This window comes from Coloeus monedula (assembly GCF_965178545.1).
Source record: "Coloeus monedula genome assembly, chromosome: 3".
In the NCBI taxonomy this organism is placed as follows: domain Eukaryota; kingdom Metazoa; phylum Chordata; class Aves; order Passeriformes; family Corvidae; genus Coloeus; species Coloeus monedula.
In genome coordinates, this window is record NC_138783.1 from 31,621,884 (window position 1) to 31,641,567 (window position 19,684).

Below are 19,684 nucleotides of genomic sequence, written 5' to 3' on the forward strand. Positions count from 1 at the left end.
CATGGAAAGGCCACAAGAATTATCTTCTTCAGAGTGGTTCCAGATAGCTCTGCTTTTTTGACCTCCCTTGCCCCAACCTGGGCTTGAAGGCTCAGCAGACCCTCCTTGAACTAACCTGCTGCTCTGTCCGTCTGTTTTAGGAGCAGTGAGCAGAGATGGATAAGATACTAGAAGCTGTGGTGATGTCCTCTTACCCCAACAACGTGAAGCAAGGGCTTGTGAGGCGTGTCATCGAGGCGGCAAAGCAGCCCATGGACAGCGAGCAGTGCTGGTCCATGCTGGAGCTGTCCACCAAGCTTTATCTCACTGGAGACACCAAGTATAAAAGAGAGATTGGGAAAGAGGTTTTGGAGGTCTATGGCCACTATCACCCAGAGGAATTTGAGGAGTTCTTCAACGTCCGCTTCCTGCTGAGTCTCCTCCAAGAAGGCTATGGACCTCTGGGGAAGAGAAGCCATTATGTACTTGATTATATCCAGTTAGGACTGCAATTTGTCCTGGAAAGCCCATCAGCAAACAGCATCTTCAGCTTACTGAGGATCGAGGTGCTCCGGAAAGTCTGTGAGAGACCCAGCCCCAAGCAGTGTGCGAAGATCAGCAAACTCTTAACCCAGCATCCTCAGTGCATTCCCACGGGAAAACACCAGCTCTTGTTCTGTCAGCAGCTGATCCGGTGCATTGGGCAGTTCCAGTGCATCTCCGAGGGGGAAGAGGAGATCATGGAGTTTTTGGAGCAGGTGAACAAAGTGAGTGGTCTCCTGCAGAGGATCTGGAGGACTCAGACCTCAGCCATCCTGCCCTCATTGAAAGAACTGTTCACTATCATTTCTTCAACAGGTAATTTAAAAATAATAATAAAAAAAGGCTGGGTGTGTAAATGTTGGCTCTGATGAAGTCAAACTCAATTAGTTTGTTATCTTGCAGGGTTTTAATCCACTACAGAAATGCAGCCACAGATGAAATATAGTAGACAAGCATCTCTAAAAGTTACCAGGGCTCTGAGCTGGGAAAACAATATGCCCCTGAAACCACAGAGAGTCTGCAGGCAGGAGCTGTTAACAGGATTGAAGCATTTGCAGCACAAGTTTGTGTGTTCAGCACTTTCCAGCATCAGCTAGGCTTAAGGGAAAACATCTTACCTGCAGCTTGTTAGAGTGGAACTTGAGAGCTTTTAGAAATGCCACTCTCTTACGGCTGACTTGGTGGTGCCCCACAGCCTGCTCCGTACCAGACACTAGGGATAAAGCTAAGCTGTTATTTCTCACTGACCTAGAGGTATAGAGCCCTACTGACTGTCTGGAGGGTAGTTGCATCTTAAGGTGACACAGACTATATTTATCCAACTTCTGCAGCCTTTAGGTTATTGTGGAGGGTTTCAGAAGGTTTTTGGAGGTACCCGTGCCATGAAAGGCTGGCGAGCTCCTGCTTTAGCTATTCCTAAGCCCACAGGAGATGGGTTTTTCAGTATGACAGCCTCATCCTTTGGAAGGAGGCCCATTTGGAGGCAAGCAAAATTGCAGTGGCATCCTTTTGCAATTATATGCAGTACTGAGTAAAAAGAGAGCAAGCAGAGGAAATTTGGTACCTGAGTTGGGCCAAACATGTTGCCATGCCTGTGATCTCTTCCTCCCTTGGGGCTATGTATGGCTTCAGGGAACAGCCATCTGCTAAGATCCAGCTTCATTATGTGCAGCACTGGGATTTGGGGAATTATCCTCCTAACACAGCTAGTGGTGGACTCTACACTGCTCATTGGCAGCAGCTCAGTATCCACTCCATGACGTGTGGATGCGGCACTTGGGGATGTGGTTTAGTGGCAGTGCTGGGTTAAGGGCTGGAATTGATCTTAGAACACTTTTCCAACCTAAACAATTCTATGATTCTAATTATGTGGGCAGAAATGATTTGGTTTTTAGGACAAGAAATGACCTTGTGTGCCTGGTTTTCTTGTTGACTAACATCTTCATTGCTGGGGCTCATCCATGTCTTGCAGAGGAGCAGGAAGCGCCATCCAATGCCTTGGCCAGCGTGGTTCAGTTTGTCCCTCTGGAGCTCATGGATGGTGTCATAAGAAACCTAACCAATGATGACAGCATCACTGATGTGCAAATGATGATGGCCATTGGCAGGTAGGAGAGGCTGCATTAGTGAGTGTCATAACTCAGTTTGGAGAAATGCTCTGTGTGGTTTTGGCTGGTGCTGCCTGGTGAGGAGTGTGTAGGGAAAAAGAAAACTTCTGTATCATTTCTTCTAGCCCTGAGGTCCTAGAGAACAGGAATAAAGAATGGTTGTTGCTATGATTATGACTTATTATATTTGTTTGGTTTAATTTAGTTTCTTTTCTTAGAAATAAATAGTATTATGGGATGTCCAACACAGGCTGTCTTGAAGAGGTTTGATTTTTTTTTTTTCCCCTGAAGCTGTTGAGGACTTTGTCTCCCCAAAAATCTCCTTTTCACTATTTCATTGTGATCTCTGTCTCCCTTCTGAAGGAGATCATCTTAAGCCACCAGTCACAGCTGAAGACTTATGTGGGGGAGGTATGCCCAACTGTTTCTAGGTCCCACCTTGGCTTTTGTCAGGTGGGTGTGCTGCAGCTGGACAGACAGAGTCAGTGGAGACCTTGTCAAAGCTTGATGAAGAGTAGTGGGTTGGGCATGCCAGACCTGGTCTTTGCAGCACCAGTGTCCTCTTTGGCATCACCAAATCTTCTTTGCACCCTTATGTCCAAGTCCTACAGCTTTTCAGTGCTACTGTGCCTTGTTCTGCACTTACTTAGGGGTATCTTCAATGATCTTAAGGGTATTTTCCAGCCTAAATCATTCCATGATTCTATCTTTAACCCATGCTTTCCTTAGAGGTCTCCATTTAAATAGATGATATTCACATGCAGTGGTGTGTGCACTTAACACAAGGGAGCTGCTGTGACTGGATCTCACTGGAAGCATCTTTTTTCCTCTTCTTGTTACAGGATTTGCATGTCCCTCCCAATAAGGTTACATGACAGAAACACGTTATTCCTGATGGGAATTTTATGTATGCAGAAAGGGGCTACTTCTCTTTGGCTTGCTGGGGAAGGTCATGATTTTCCCAGAGTCCAGAGCAACCCAAGACAAAATATTAAGTAATCAGTTCAGTTCCTAACCCTCTTCTCCATCTTTTTCTCCTTCTGGACACCTGCTGCTGCAAGCTCCAGATGATGAATCTTCTAAGAGTGCCAATATCTAAATATAGAGGTTGCCAAATCGATTGCATCATTCCTTAAAACGTTCTTTGTCATGTAGGAGGATGAGTAAATAATTAGTCAGAGCCTGCAAAACATAATTAAGATTGCTTAGGAGAAATGTTGAAGTTTTGGCAGCATGTTAATGGCAGATGGGTGCCCCAAAACCAGCATGACCACTGGCTGTTTGGTGTGTGTGCTCCATGCCTAGAAAATCAAAGGAAAATGGACATACTGAAGAATCTTTCAGCTTAGTATCCCTGACAAACTGGTTGCATGCAGAAGTGTCTTCTTCTGAAGTTTGGGTTTGGGAGTAGCACGGGAATGAACTGGACTTAGGATGGAGCTTCTGGTCAAGCATGTAAAGACAAATAGTGGTAGAAAAAAAAGCAAGGCTGTCACCTGCTGGCATAAGTGTACACCACAATCTCTTTTACAGAGTTTGTCTGTTTTTAGATAAACTCTATTATTGTGCATCCGTGACATCAGAGGTACTCACAGATTTGGGTTTTACTTTTTTTTTTTCCCTGGGGGTGTATCTGTTCCAAAGAGCCCAGGTCCAGATGCAGAAGGCATCTGATGTCACACAGCTATGCAGGCACTCGCTACCTCTGGAGATCTGGGCTTCTAAAGGTTTAGCATACCAAATCAGTGACTCCATTGTCAAATTGGGGTCATCACGACTAAAATATTTGTGGATCTTACAAAGTAGAAAGTGCAATATGAATTTAAAATGTAATTTCTTCCTGCTCTAGCAACACGGGCAGCACTGTAACAGCCACCAGTGCTGGCAAAATATAGCTTCAAGCAAATAAGGTTATTTTATGCCTGTTTAAAGAAGACAGGGAGAAAAAGGACCTTTGAATCTCTGGATCCATCTACCTGCTTTATAGCATTGACATTACAGACCCCTTTCATGAATGTTCAACTCTGCTTCTCAAAGCAGGACAGTGCTCCCACTGCTGTTCTTTCACAGCTCTTCCACCACTGACTGGGTTGCTTTAGTGGGTTGAATCTCTCTTCAGACAGCCAGTCTGTGTGTATTTCTGGCCATCTTACAGTTCATTTGATCTTATGCCAACAGAAATAGCTGAAATATCTTTTGCCTCCCTGGTGTTTATTCCTTCAATATGTGCAGGAAGAGCAGTCCCTTCCCATCTCTGCTTTCTCATGGCTGCGCTAAACAAGCCAGGTTATTTTAAGCTGTTCTTGCAGGAAGTGTTCTTCATTACTCTCACCACCTGAGCAGGTTGCTTCAACACAGTTCATTGGTCTTGGGCACAGATGGTGGTGTTTATGCATCATGTTCATCATGGCAGCCTGACCACAGCCTGAGGTGTCATTGTTTTGCTATAGAGAACACCTTTCCCTCTGCAGCACAGCATGGTGCTGGTCTTTTCCATGGCTGCTCTTTCACTGGGAACTTGTAGTCACCTGGTGTCTGCCTGGTTGTCTTCAAGCAGATAAGTTATTGTAATGTAGCCTCCATTTCTAGTGCCTTGAATGCATTTTGAAACAATACATTTCCTTGCAGTTCTACTTTTCTAATCCTCAGGGTCTTCCTTGTGACTCCTCGATCTTCCTCTTGTGTTGATGATGCTTGACAGCTGTGCATCTTCACAAACTTCCCAGCCCTGTTCAGGATATTTATGCTATCATCACTAGATCCTGAAGAACGTTGTTTGTAGCCTCCTTTCAGGGAGCCAATCAGATATGATCTACTTCTGTCCTTTAACTAGAAATTCCAATGTCCTGACAAACCTGAGTTTGGCACCTGTGATGACCCTCTGTGGCACTCTATCCATTCTTCCCACTCATTGCCTGTTTTCATTGTAGGAACCACCTTCCCACATAAAGCACCATGGAAAAGTTAGAGTCATTGAAACCAACCAGAGTTGAATTTTACATGATGGAGATCATTAACTCCTCTTGTTTGGAGTCCATGAGCACTTCGTGTCTTGCTTTTGTATCAGCTGTCATTGCTCTAGTTTTTGTTCTCATATCTTTTTCCTACATCCATTTGTCACCCTGATCAATTCCTTCCTCTTGCTGAATATGGAGTCAATGCATGTGTTTAGTTTGGAAGTAACATCTAGAAACCCTATCATATCTTTAATCTTCATCAGATTCACCACATACAGTGATTGCACGGTTCTCCTTGTTCTCCTCTGGTGCAAATGTCTATGGAAGCTTCTCTGGCATTTGCTTTATCATCCAGCTTGGCTTGACTTATTATTTTTCAACATCCTAACGTATTCTGCTTTTCAAGGTTTTTTTACTGTCTAGACTTTAATTTTTCCAGTTCATTAATTCCTGCTCTTTGCCTTGTGGTGGTTAGTTATCTGTCTTCCCTTCTTATATTTTGCATGAGATAGAAATTGATAAGCAAAAGGAACTAACTGGGTAAGGTAACTGGGCTGAGGTGTAGCCTGAAGGCCTGGGATGTCTTCAAATCAAAGGTACTGAAATGGTCAGCAAAGTTTGATACTTGGAGATCCCACATCTTAATTACTTCCCAGTTGTTTAACATTAATTTTAAACAGAAGCAATGTGTCATCACTTAGTCTGAGGTTATTGTTTTATGAGAGACTTCTGTAAAGCACTTATTTCTTGCAGAAACTTGACAACATGCTGGTTGAGTGGCTAGAGATGAAATTTTTTACCTGTGACATTCAGGAATAATTGGTTTCTGTTAGGGTTTCCAGGTTGAGTTTTTTAATATGTTTTTGGAAAGCAATGTTTCCCACAGAGAACTAAAAGATATGAGTCTGAGTGGTTTTTTCCTTATCACTGACAATGCAGAGATCAAACTAGTGTTGCTTGTTTTCTAATGGTGACAATGCAGAGACGTCACTCCAACCCTCATGTGAGTGTATATAGAGCACTGCACCAGTGTTAAAAACTTGAACTTGACTGAAGTTTGTGGGAAAAATTCCCACGGTACTCTATGGATGTGGGTCTGATCCTCTGATGAACCACAGCATGATGATGACATTGGGGTATTTCCACTTCAGGCTCTGTCGTGCTTTGAATAACATGTGAAATGCCTTATGAAGAGACTGCCTCATCCCAGTGACTGGACATCAGTTTGGAGGAGGTTTGACACAGAGTGGAGCTTGGCTTTTACAATATGTGCATTAAATTTATTTAAGAGTTTGTGTTTCATTTCAGGATGATTGACTGGGTGTCCTGGCCCCTGGGAAAGAACATAGACAAGTGGATCATTGCTCTGCTGAAGGGTTTGGCTGCAGTGAAAAAGTTCAGCATCTTGATCGAAGTCACTCTTTCAAAAATAGAAAAGGTCAGTTGGCTCTTTTAAATGTGAATGTGAACCACGGAAATACCATCTTGCTCCTGAAATACCACCTTGCCTTTCAAATGATGAGATGTGACTTGAGATGTATAGAGAAGAAAGAGTTTGGTGTCCCAAGGGATACTGGTTTTGCAGCTAGGAATGATATTCCTTAGAACAACCTGGGATTCTTCAGGTTGTGGTCTGCAGAGATACTGATATCTTAAAGATTATGAAATAAAGTAGCCAAGGATTTTCAAGCCAATTGAACACTCTCCTTCCCAAACTATGAAGCTCTTGTGAAACTTGTTTTTGGGAATGTGACATGCTCTCCTTTGACTGTGCCTGGGTCATTGCTGGCTGGCAGAGGGAGAATACATATCAGTGAGCATATTATCAGTCTACACACAATCACAGGTCAGTTTTAAAGCCTGTGCCCTGGTTTAGTTCTTTTATTAGCGTAGATAAACCCCCTGCTGCTGTTGCCATCACCTGTTTCAGCAGTGAGTACTAGCTCTCTCTGAAAACTGTGATCAAGTACTGAAACTGGTCACTATTTCAAAAACTTTCCATGCTGTGGTCCTGCTCTTCCCTCCTTCGAATAATGGGGATAACACCTGGCTGAGCTGCCAGAAGTCGTCACCATAGACATTACTAAGACTGTGTTCTTAGGGACATGGTTTAGTGGTGGGCTTGGCAGTGCTGGGTTAACAGTTGGGCTTAATGATTCTAGAGATATTTTCCAACCTAAATGATATTGTGATTCTATAATTATCAGTATTGGAACATTATCAATAACTGTATTTGTCCTTGTGATCCCTCAAGTGCATTTAGCAGTGGGACAGTAGCCAAGCATCTCTGGCTTTTCTTTATCTTTCCTTTCATTGTTAATGCATAGGAAAGGAACACAGCCCATAAAAGAACATGCGATTTTTGGAAACCCTCAGAAGTACAATCTGAGAGCACTAGAGGGTATACAGGTATTTTTTGTAAAGTAGAATAAGTATCATTACGTAGCCTTTTTATCTCTTTGTCTTCAAGGTTAGTGATAAAGTTCCAAATACTCGAATAAAGTAGAAGAGGCACATTTTAGAAAACATAGCATTCTACTGTGCTTGCATGGCTTTTTCATGAGGAGGTATGGAGATGCAGCACTGTCATAGAGGCATTACACAAGCCTGAAAGGGTGAGTATAACCCCCACAATATTTTTAGGATGCCCCGAGCCAGTGCTCTGGACAGGGGATTACTCTGCAGACCTAGTTACAGGCTGCTTGCTTCAACATCCAGCATGGAGTAGGAAGAGACCAGCAGCCATGGTAGATGCTCCGTGCCTCTGTTTCCTGCTGTTTGCTTCTCCTGCTGGTTGCAGTGCCATCCTGCCTTCTAATTTGATTTTTTTTCCTCCCCTACCAGGTCTTCTCCAAGTTGCTGTACCCCATCGTGAGGGAGGGAGCTTTGTCTGTCCTGCAGTACATGCTGCTGAGCTTCCAGCACTCCCACGAGGCATTTCACTTGGTAAGGCTGTCTCTGGCACTTGGATGAGGGCATTTTCCTGAGTGTAACCTGGCTGTGGGGCAGCAGGGTTAGGAGGGGACCTAAGGCATGGCAGATGTTGCCACTCTGGTTTTGGAGTGCATTAGGTGGAGCCTTTGCGTTGAGAACATCTCAGAGGGCCCCACTGTGGAGGGCAGGGAATACATTTTTAAACAGCCCTTGCTTTTCCTAAGCAGGTGCCTCACTGTCTGTTGGACTTAGTGGTCCCCATCCCACATGTGACTTTAAATTGCAACCAACATGTGGCACCCATTTCTTTCAGTGGTGGGCCGTCTTTGGAAGGTTTGTACAGAATCAGTGCAGCAAGACCAGAAGACTGGATCAAAATACTTCACTACACAAATTCTCTGTTAAAAGCAAAACCAGCTTTCGGCAGCATTTCAATACCCACTTTTCATTTCCACAGTGATATTTTGTAATTTGTTTTGCTGTTGGCGCTAAGGCACAGCTCTGCTTCCTGCTGGTACTGCCTCTGGAATGCTGAATTTAAAAAGTGAGGCTGAAGGCAAAAGCATGCTTGTAGTGATTGAACTGATAAAAGCAGTGATGAAAAATTACTCCAATTAACGTTTGGTTTTATACTTTCTCGTTAAAGCCCTTACATTTGGCTTTTCACCTAAAGTTCACAGAATAGACAGATAAGGCTGGAAAAATCAAAGCTAGCCAACATTTTCATCTGATGCCTTTTCATTCCTCAACTTGAGATACTTTAAAGGAACCTGAATTTCTTGAGAAACTCTTTGGTTTCTAAAAATAGTCATTCCAATGTGTTGTCTTCAGTTGGGCATCAAATATTGAAACACTCCAAAAGCTGTTAGTTGCTCTTGGCTTGAAGTATCCATCTGTAGCCCATAAGCATAAATTTCCTCCTTTATTTAGAAAACCCAAAAACCAACAGGGCAAGACCATGTCTTTTTGTATTTGCCCTTGCACTTTGGAAGGGTTTTGAGAATTGTTCCCATCACAGCTTGGCAAAATTCTGATGTATAAAAAGGTGCTGCAATTGATTTGCTTCCCCAACAAACCTTTCCTGTTGGAAAGTAAATAGTTAAAATCCCCAACATTTTGAAGGGAAAGAAAAAGAGCAGAGGAAGACCAAGTGAGGAAGAGGGGACCAGGAAATGGCTGGACTGGAGTCCTGATACTTTACACCAGGATTATTCTGGGCTAAAAATAACTTAAAATATAAATATGAAAAAGGTTGTGTAAGTGCCTGGGTCACTCTGGCACATCTGCAGGGTTGGAAATAAGTTATTAATTCTCTGTGCAGCTGCAGGGTCAGCAGAGGGTGCCCGTGAGCAATGGATTGCTTGCCTTTGCATCTGCTTTTGCATTTTTACGTTTTTGAGATGAAAGCACAATAAAGACTGTGCTGCTTATATGCATGTTGTCACCCATCTGACCATACCAATTCCAATTCAGTGTATTCAGTATAAAATAACATAGAGCACAGCAGGCATTTATTTTAGGCTAATCCCATCTACCTTGCAGGTTTGAATCCCTGCACTTGGCAGTCAACATGTTCTTCCCACCGTGGGTGTGGGATTTAGGGGAGACTAAAGATTGGCAATTGCTGCTCAGCAAAGCAGCAGCACAAACCTGCAGGTGTCATGCAATGTGAAACCCTCTAAGGTTGCCAAAATCAACAGAAGAGTTGCTGTTGAGTTCAAAGGGTGAAGGATGAAGTCTAGAATGGCACTGAAGTCAACTCCTGTTCACTCTTTTCTGTCTGCAGGTGAATTTCATTCCCCTAAATGTATTAAAATTTTGTGAATAATTTGGAGTAATTTTTGCAGTGAATTTTTCTTTTCCAGCTACTCCCTCACATCCCCAGGCTGGTGGCCTCTTTGAAGAAGGAGGATTCCAATTCTGCAACCAGCTCCCTAGAGCAGCTGGCTGAGCTCATCCACTGCATGTTCTTCCGCTTCTCAGGATTCCCAGACCTCTATGAACCAGTCCTAGAAGCAGTTAAAGTAAGCCATGCCCTGCTCAGTCATTTTACTGCTTCCCATGTGGAAATGACATCTTTGTTGGTAGCCTGGAATAGAGGGACTGTCCCACTGGTAGGGATGTCCTAGCCTCAACACCTCAAATGGTGGTAGAAGAAAGGGGATTAAAATTCTGAGTTTGAGCCCTGTGTAGGCAGGTTGAGGGAAGATATTTCTCTAATGGTGGGCCTGCAGAAGTCCTGATGGTGCCTGTAGGTTTTAGCTATAACATTATTCTCAAATGCCTCTAAAGACTAATACAAACAGGTGAACTCTTCCATGCATGGAGGCAGGTTCATGTGAAGAGCAGGTAAAATGAGTTGTGTGAATGCTTCTAGCAGACGAGTTTTGCAGTTGCCCATTACTAATTCTTCATAGGAAAAGATCAGTCATTGGTTCATTGAATATACTGAGTTGGAAGGGACCCACAATGGTCATGGAGTTCAGCTCCTGACCCTGCACAGGACAACCCCAAGAATCACACCATGTGCCTGAGAGCATTGTCCAAATGCTTCTTGGCTTGGTGCCATGACAACTTCCCTGGGAAACCTGTTCCAGTGTCCAGCCACCCTGTGCAGGACACTTTTCCTAATATCCACCCTACACCTCCTCTGACACAGCTTTGTGCTGTTTTCTTGTGCCCTGTCACTGGTCACCAGAGAGAAGAGATCAGTGCCTGCCCCTCAGCTTCCCCTTGTGACGACAGGTAATGATTTGTAACACAGCTCTCTTTCCAAGGCTCTCCCAATTCCAAATGAGGACCGGATTAAACATCTCTTGGGACAAAATGCTTGGACCTCCCAGAAGAATGAGCTGGCCTGCTTCTACCCACGCCTGGCATCTAAATCAGAGACGGGAAAGATTGGGTTAATTAACTTGGGAAACACCTGCTACATGAACAGCATCATACAGTCTCTTTTCATGGCTTCAGAGTGAGTTTTTGCTCCCTTGCTCCCATTCAAGACTGTTCCAGGGGTTGCTCCCACTTGCGTGTCCCACTCTGATTTTTCATCTCACAGATTGCATCTCTGCTTTTCTTTCACAGCTTTCGGCATTCAGTGTTGAATTTAACTGAAGGCAACTCCCAGCCCCTGATGACAAAGCTCCAGTGGCTCTTTGCATTTTTGGAGCACAGTCAGGTAATTATTTCATGTTCTAGGTATTTGTTTGGACTGTCGGCTGCGGAAAGGCTCGTCTCCAAGTCGCTTCCTGCCGGCTCCAACGTGCTGATAAGGAGCTGTGGATCTTGGTGGGTTTTTGTAATGGGACGAATTTTGTTTATGTGAAGGAGGCTAATTTTGGGAGAGGAGGAGGGAAACTCCTATCACCCATGAAAGTGGGAAAGTGGGCTATGTTCACGCCAGGCTGCCTGTCTTTAACTTGTGGTCTTCTTGGGTTGGGCTGATGTAATAACTAATAGTTTTGACAACGAAGTCCATTAGGTAATAGTTTACATCTGTGGTCAGCTGAGAAGCAGAGGTTTTGTTTCTTGCTCTGCAGCAAGGGAGAAGACTGGAGCAGCTCTCTTGTCCCACTGCTCCCCAGCAAAACACTAGCAATCGATGAAAATTGCCTTAAAAGTGAGCTTGTTAAAAGAATAATAATAAACCCCCCTTAGATTCCAGATGCTTTGAATCCTCTGTATGTGAGGGAAAGTAAAATAAAAATAACACCCTTAAACTAATTGTAAATATTTCCATGACAAACATGAAATTTAATTGAGTGACTCCTGGAGATACAGCTAGGTCACATCTAATTCCTCGCTTGAAAATGTGTTCTTCTGTACCTAGAAAGACAAGATTTTGGAAAGCCAGTGAATTTTCCTTTGCTGGGTAGCAAGTCATCCAGGTTTCTCCATTTCCCATGCCTTGATTGGCAGAACTGGCTTGTAGCATTGTGGTATTGTGTCACTACAGATGACCTGGGGGGAAAATACATACATCCTGTTAAATTTAATATTTGGTCATAGAAGAGTCTAGGTTTTGATGGCAGGTTAGGGTGTCTGTGTTCTGTGATGAGCAAGTACAGAAGCATATTTGCTTGTTGTGTAGCTGATGGTTAATGGTTTCCTGCTAATTTCCTTTTGGTTGTTTTTCTTTTTTGGGTTGTTCTTGAAGTTACTTTTTTGCTTAAGATGGGTCTTTTTCCATGTTAATTAGACATCTGCTCCCTAATGACGACAATTACATTTTCTGGTAACACTGATTACCTGCCTGTAGTGATCAGAATGTTGGGTGGGAGTTTAGTGGATTTTTTTGCTTTGTTTTTTTTTTTTTTTTTTTAATGAAAGGATTTGGTGAGAGAGAGCCTGATCAAATTAAATGGAGAGACAAATTAAATTCAGACTGAATTAAGTGGAATTATCTGGATCAGGCCAATAAACCATTGCAAAATTGAACGATAAACACGTGGATATTTTATAGAAGTATATGTAAAATAGTGTCTGAAATTCATCCTTACCATCCTGGCTTGCAGCAAACTAAGAAAGTCTTCCTGTGCACTGGGGTTACCCTTTGTAGGGGGAAAAAAGGGACCTTATCAGGCACAGAACACTGTGCTCCCAGTGAAGCAGCCAAAAGACCACTCCCCTCCCCTCTCCATCCCCCTGTATGAATTGAGGAAAAATCCCTAGGACTAAATGCACTTCTTCTGTGTTGCTGCCAGCGACCTGCCATCTCTCCTGAGAGCTTCTTCTCTGCCTCCTGGCCACCCTGGTTCACCCCTGGAGCTCAGCAGGACTGCTCAGAGTACCTCAAGTACTTGCTGGACCGGTACGTGACGAATGCCGTGATTTCGGAGCCTGGTGACAACTACATCCCTAAACCCCAGTGTAATGTTTAATGCTGACTCACATGCAAACAGGGCAAGTGGCTGAGGCTCAGAGGAGTTGGGAGAGTGGAGGGCTGGGGTGACAGATGGTGAGACTGGTCTGAGGCTCCTTAATAAAACCCTGTTTGGACAATTTTAGGGGTAAGGTCAGAACTTCAACTTGAAAATTTCTGCCTTTGCTCTGAAGACAGAGGGCATTCATAGAATTACATAGCCATTAAGGTTGGAAAAGACCCTTATGATAATTAAGTCCAACCATTAACCCAGCACTGCTGATGCCATGAAGAATTTTTGCCTTTTCTTTTATACTCCTGTTATACCTTTTTTGCAACTTCTGTATTCTTACTGCTTTTTGCCCACATTCTTAGACTTGTTTGTCAAGCTAGGAGACTAAACATCTTAGAAGCTTCATAGTTAGGGATCAGTGTGCCCCAGATCCCAAGGTCCTCTCCAGAACACATTCTGTAAACTAAGATAGAACTATCCAAGGGAAGGCTCCTTGGGGAGGGGGGCTCACTCGAGCCTCTCATTGGGGAATCTTTGATAGATATGCTAATTAGTAAGACCTAAAATTTTATACCCAATCTTTTGGGGTGGGCAGGTTGCGGGGTGCATTTCGATCATATGACCTGGACGTGTGCACCTAAGGATCCTTAAAATAAATACCAAGGTAAAATCCCTTTTCCCCTTCTAACCGTGTCTGACTCCTGATTTTAAGACCAGGAAGAGGCATCACTGCCAAGTCCACCACTAAATCATGTCCCTAAATGACACATTAACACGTTTTTTAACACTTGTAGGAATGGTGATTTTACTACTTCCTTGGTCAGTCTGTTCCAATGCCTGACTACCCTTCACCATTTCATTGAAGAAATTTTTCCTGATAGCTAATCTAAAATTGTACCAACCTTAGAGATTTGCCTGACAAGCCACTCAGCCTCCTCTGTAAAATGTTGATTTTTGCCTTTTACCTAGAAATATCAAATTTCTGGTGTCTCAGTGATCCCTCTAGAAGTGTGGGGTCAGTGGCACATGAAGACTCAGGTTCCCAAATCCTGTCTGACTCCTTCCCACCTTTCTCCCACAGCATCAGAACCCCTGGGTACAGGCAGGTTAACTGGGATTAACCCCTTGCAGTGAAGAACAGAGCCCTACTTTAGAAACTACCTCTTGGCATTGTATTGGTGCATAATGCAGCCTTTTTCTCCCCTGCCAAAGATTGCATGAAGAAGAAAAAACTGGAAAAAGGATCTACCAGAAACTCAAGGAATCCAGCTTGATGTCTCAGGCGGTGGAGCATCATTACTTAAACAAGACATTGATTGAGAAGATGTTTGGGGGTAAAATGATGACAAAGATCCGCTGCTTGAAGTGCCTGAATGTTTCCTCCCGAGAAGAAGCCTTCACAGATCTGTCCCTGGCTTTTCCTCCATCGGACAGGAATGTGCGTGGGAGCACATCTATTCTACCAGTGGAAGAAATTGGCCCACAGTTCATTGAGCCTCCTGAAAATGCAGGCCAGCTTACGGGCTCTCCCTGGATCCGGAGGAAGGCCCCCAAGGCCAGTGACCATGCAGCCCCACCGGTGTCGGTGGAAACATTACGCTTCCAGGAACCAGGAGAAGCAGCAAATCCTGTACGTGGCAATGATGTTGGGGTGGATGCAGCCAAAGACCCTCTCTCAACTTTTGGGGAGCAGGCATGTGCTCCCAAGGACTCCAGATCCGTGCCAGATTTAATCAACTATTTTCTATCCCCAGAGAGACTGACAGCAGAGAATAAATACCACTGTGAGAAATGTGCATCCTTGCAGGATGCTGAGAAGGTGGCAGAGCTGACAGAGGGTCCACACTACCTCATCCTCACACTGCTGCGGTTTTCCTTCGACCCACGGACTATGAAGAGGAAGAAGATCTTGGACAATGTCTCCATCCCTGTGGTACTCAAGCTACCCATCCTTGTTGCTCCAGAGGAAACTGAGGAGGTTTGCCAGCATGGGAAGGATGGTGCTGTCCCAGGGAGCGGCTTCATGACTGTTGTGTATGACCTCTGCAGTGTGGTGGTGCATTCAGGCATCTCCTCTGAGAGTGGCCACTACTACTGCTACTCCAGGGAGTGCACCGACACTGTCCCTGACGGGCAGCCCCGGGATGGGGTGCCAAAACCAGCCTCTGACAAACAGTTGGACTTTGAAATCCAGTGGTACCTCTTCAATGACACCAGAGTTTCCTTCTCCTCCTTCGAATCGGTCAGCAACGTCACCTCGTTCTTCCCCAAAGACACGGCCTACGTCCTCTTCTACCGGCAGCGTCCGGGCCGGCAGAGCTGCCTGCTGCACGAGGCTCTGGCTGAGGCCGGCCGCCTGCATGGCGAACCCTCTCTCCACAAGGAATTGATGGAAGCCATTTCCAAAGACAACATCCTCTTCTTGCAGGTAACTCCCGCTGCTGTGCAGAGCAGGGTGCAATCCTGTGACTGTCTGACTCATGGGCCACATTCCCACCCATCCAGGCAGCAGTAGGATCCTGTCCCGTGGTTAAAATCCTGCAGATACCCACCCACTCTCTGAAGCCAAATCCCTTCTCCTTTTTAGCACCCAGATATAAACAGGTTATAGTTTCCTGATGAAACTGGGTGCTGAGATCGGTACAAGACACCTTGTGGCTGTGCTTGGGGTTGACTTGCTATTGTCTGCCCCTGGAAGCTCAACCTGAAATTTTCTTTGAAGTGCCTGGGAAAGATAGGATAATGGAATAGTTTGGATTGGAAGGGACCTTTAAAGGCTATCTAGTCCACCTCCCCTGAAGGATGAGAAGGGACATCTTCAACTAGATCAGATGCTCAGAGCCCCATCCAGCCTGACCTTGAGTGTTCACAGGGATGAAGCATCTCTGGGAAATCTGTGCCAGTGCCTCACCACCTTCATTGTAAAAAACTTGTTCCTTACATTCTACCCTTTCCTCTCCTTCCTACCTTCACTCACTGGTAACTAGGTGCTCCTTCCTACCACCTCTGATGTTTACCTGAGCCATTGCAAGCCAGGTCTTTTTTTTTCCTTGTTCTCTTCTCATCATAGAATCATAGAATGGTTTGGGTTGGAAGGGACTTACAGACCATCCAGTTACGGCCCCTCTGCCATGGGCAGGGACCCTTTCCACTAGACCTGGCTGCTCCAAGCCCCATCCAACCTGGCCTTGAACACTTTCAGGAGTGGGACATCCACAGCTTCCCTGGGCAGATGGGTGAGCTGGGAATACAAACTAGAACAGATTGCATTCAACTGATATAGTTCAACCTGTTCCAAACAGCAGTGTCTCATATGACATGAGCTGCATGTGGGGGGATTTGAGGGGTCCCTCCTCTCCCATAGGTGACATGGGAGGGCTGGGTTTGATCCCTGGAGAGCTGCAATGCTTTGCTGCATCCCTCCTGCTGAGCTCTAGAGCACATGGTATTCACACCCCAGTTTAATTTGAAGGAAGCTCCCAGGGGGAACCTTACAGGCTCCTGGCTCCTCAGGGATGGTGGGAGCATCCCCCCACCTGAGTTCTTTATCTGCTGATATCCTTGTGCTATTTTTCCCCCTTCCTTTTCCCAGGAGCAGGAAAAAGAAGCGCGGAACAGAGCCGCCTATATTTCTGCCTTGCCGAAATCCCCACTCTGGTGGAGAGACTTGGACAGGGACAAGGATGATGACAGCTCGTCTGGGGGCTGCAGCCCAGCAGCGGGTGGGGGCGGATCCGGCTCCTTCCATGGACTCGTCTTTTAGCCAATGGCTTAAACCAGATGGGCAGTGTCCACGGGGCCAACCTGAAGCCAGAGGCTCCTCTTCCTCACCCCAATGACGGTGAGCATCTCGGAGGAGGATTTGAGAAACATTTCAATGGAAAAGGTCTCAGGGGCTGATTTGGAGGCGCCTGGAGGGTCTCGCTGCTTCCTATGCACTTGGTCTTCATGCCTTAATGTACCTAAGCTAACGCAGAGATGAGCAGCTGCCGACAGCTCAGAGAAGTGTCCTTTTGCTTCAGCATAGCCATGTCTTGCCTGCTGTGAGCCATGCCACCAGCCTGGGGAGGCAATGGGGACAGGCATGGGGAGGAAGACAGACCCAGCGAGGCCCTAAGGATGAAGATATCCCATGCATGTCCCGTCTGCAGCCCTTCCCATGGCGCTAAGTTGGTTCTGGGAGGACCTCTGGTCAGTTGTATTTCTTTTTAATGTGGTTTGGGAGCCCACCATGACAAATTCTGAAGGTAGAAAAAAGTCTGAAAATGCCAAAATGTAGCAATGCTGGTCTGTGGGGCAGTGAGCTTGTAAGCCTGCTTGGTAACAGCGAGCAGTGGCAGGTCAGCCAGAGGGGGTTTATGCTGCATTGCAAGATACCCAAAAGAGACTGAGGGGCATAAACCCCTCCAGCCAAGAGAGAGTGACCTGATCCAGTTTGGGTTTCTGGGCTCCAGTGAAGACCCACTGCATTACTGATGACCTCTGGATGCTGTTAGTGTGCACGGCAGGCCTAGACACACAGCTGTTTTTCCAGATTGTCTTTAGGACTCAATTAGTCTCCTTCTTCTGCTGTCATTTGATGGCTTTCTGGGCTGGATCTGCCCTTTAAAATTTGGGCTTTGCCTTGGGATACCCTGAACTGAGCAGCAGATGACAGACCTCTCCTTAACTCAAGATCTATTTTTTTTTAATGCTGATTTGCAATGGGAGTAGCCCAACCAGATATGTTATATCAACCCAATATCAATATATACTATGTAAACCAATGTATTATATAAATCAGTAATGGGACAGGGGCTGATTTCGATGGCAGATGGCCAACTCAAGCCCCGGGCAGCACATCTACAGGACCACAGCTTCCTTCCATGTCCCCCCTCAGCTGTTGTCCTCTGCCTGCTCCTCCTTCACACCTGTAGTAGAGATTTCTCTAGCTCAAGTGGCAGAGACTTGTGCCTTAGGTCTTAAGTGCAGGGCCTAATCCTGACCATGGGGTAGTGGGGTAGGAATATTGAGTTGCTCTGGAGGAAAAGGCAAAGCACAGACATTGCTACAGATAATGTGAGCAGAAAGTCTGCTAGAGAGGACACTTGGGGTCAAGTATCTGGTGTATACTATCATATTCTTTTATTGCCTTTCCTATATATAAATAAAGGAAATGAATAAATTCAACATAGCGACTTAGTGTCTTATTGCAGGACTCATAGATATTGGGCTGATGGATCAAAAAAGAGATGGGGAAGCTGATGCATCCAGTCTCAAGGATGTGGGACAGTCCTGCAGAGTGGTGGCTTGGAAGAGGGGTTCAGGCAGAGGTGGAATGGGAACCCCAGCGCAGAGCTGTGTGTCCTCCAGAAGAAGATCACAATATTAATAGTGGAGCCTTGTAGATGAGCAGTGGAGTGTGTTTGTTGTTTTTAAGTCAAGTGCTATGAGGAAATAAATGAGGACCCAAAGCTGAAGTGTCACAGAAAGTACAGTGTTTCCTGGTTTTATTAATAGACTTCTATTTATTTCCCAATCAAAGAGGTTGCCAAAAGTTTTCCTGTTGCTGTCATGCTAGCTCCTTTCTTTATTCTGGAGTATCACCTGGAGGCATTTTCTGTGTCATTTGCTGTAAGGTGCTTTTGTAGGAGACTATCTTATACTTGATGAGATCCTAATCTAAATAATGAAGGCAGATAATCAAACCAACATGGAAAATGGAGAGGCTGTATCATAGCTAAGCTCTTTCCTGAACAGGCCTTGTTTTTTTCCCCAAGATTTTCTGAGATGAGCAGAGGCAAGCAGCACGCAGTTCTCAGCATGGATGGCAGTCTGGAGAATGTCAGTGGTGTAATGAGGTTGACTGATTTAGTCCCTGTTAATTTCCTGTAATTATTAGGATTGGACTTCCCTTTTGGACTCAGACAATCCTACTAAGTCCTTGATGAAGATATTAAATAGTATTGGTCCCAGTACAGATCTTTGAGGAACACTACTCATTGCTGGTTTGGACACTGAGTTGTTGACTGTAGCTCTTCCAGTGTGGCCATACAGCCAATTCCTTACCCATCTAATGGTCCATCCATCCATCAAACCAGTATCTCTCCAATTCAGAGGTAAGAATGTCATAAGGGACCATATTAAAGGCCTTACCAAAGTCTAGTATAGTATGAGTTTGGTGTACTGCTATCTGTGCTACACCAATTGTAGTATATACTATATTGATACTAGTGTTAGTAATGCCAGTGATCTTTGCATATGGCATATTGATAAAGTATATGCTATATTATATGTGATAGTATGGCTCATTTTGTCTGTCACACATGCCTCGGGTCAAGGAGAGCCTATAGGGGAGTCCTCAGCTCTTGGTTTGGGTTTCCATGTGTGCTGCAGATGTGAGATGATGCTACTCTTGTCTAAAACAGGACCTGTGCCTAGGGAGGTGTATTTTCCCAGTTGTTTTTTTTGTTTAAAAAAAAAAGTCTTAAAGGGAGGGTTGAACTTCAACTCTGGAGAAAAAGATTTGTCCTTGTGCTGAGGTTCTCTGGGTGATTTGGTGTCCTGAGCTGAGGCTCACAGATGCTGAGCTGCTGATGGGTGAGGAAGGCAGCATTTGTCCTCACCCTGCACGCAGCAGAGCACAGATACAGGGTATGAAGTTCAATTTAGCATTGGAAAATACGTGGCTTGGGTTCTGGTATCAGGAAAAAGCCTAGCTACATCCTAAAGGCCCTTGTTACCTATACAGGACATTTGAAGCTGTAGGAGACACTTGGTAACATGCTGAGAAGATGCTCTGAAAGCTTTA

General features: G+C 44.9%; 1 protein-coding gene across 1 annotated transcript; it reads left to right on the forward strand.

The window, feature by feature from the left end:
• Positions 1-140: 140 nt before the first annotated feature.
• Positions 141-16,657, forward strand: USP35 (ubiquitin specific peptidase 35; the record flags this gene model as incomplete). The annotated part of the gene is made up of 10 exons (XM_082278966.1): positions 141-837; positions 1,994-2,129; positions 6,395-6,524; positions 7,931-8,032; positions 9,886-10,044; positions 10,798-10,991; positions 11,105-11,198; positions 12,724-12,830; positions 14,107-15,322; positions 16,487-16,657. Exons 1-10 carry the CDS (start codon positions 156-158, stop codon positions 16,655-16,657), a joined length of 2,991 nt encoding a protein of 996 aa, XP_082135092.1. The 5' UTR covers positions 141-155.
• Between the last annotated feature and the right edge of the window lie 3,027 nt (positions 16,658-19,684).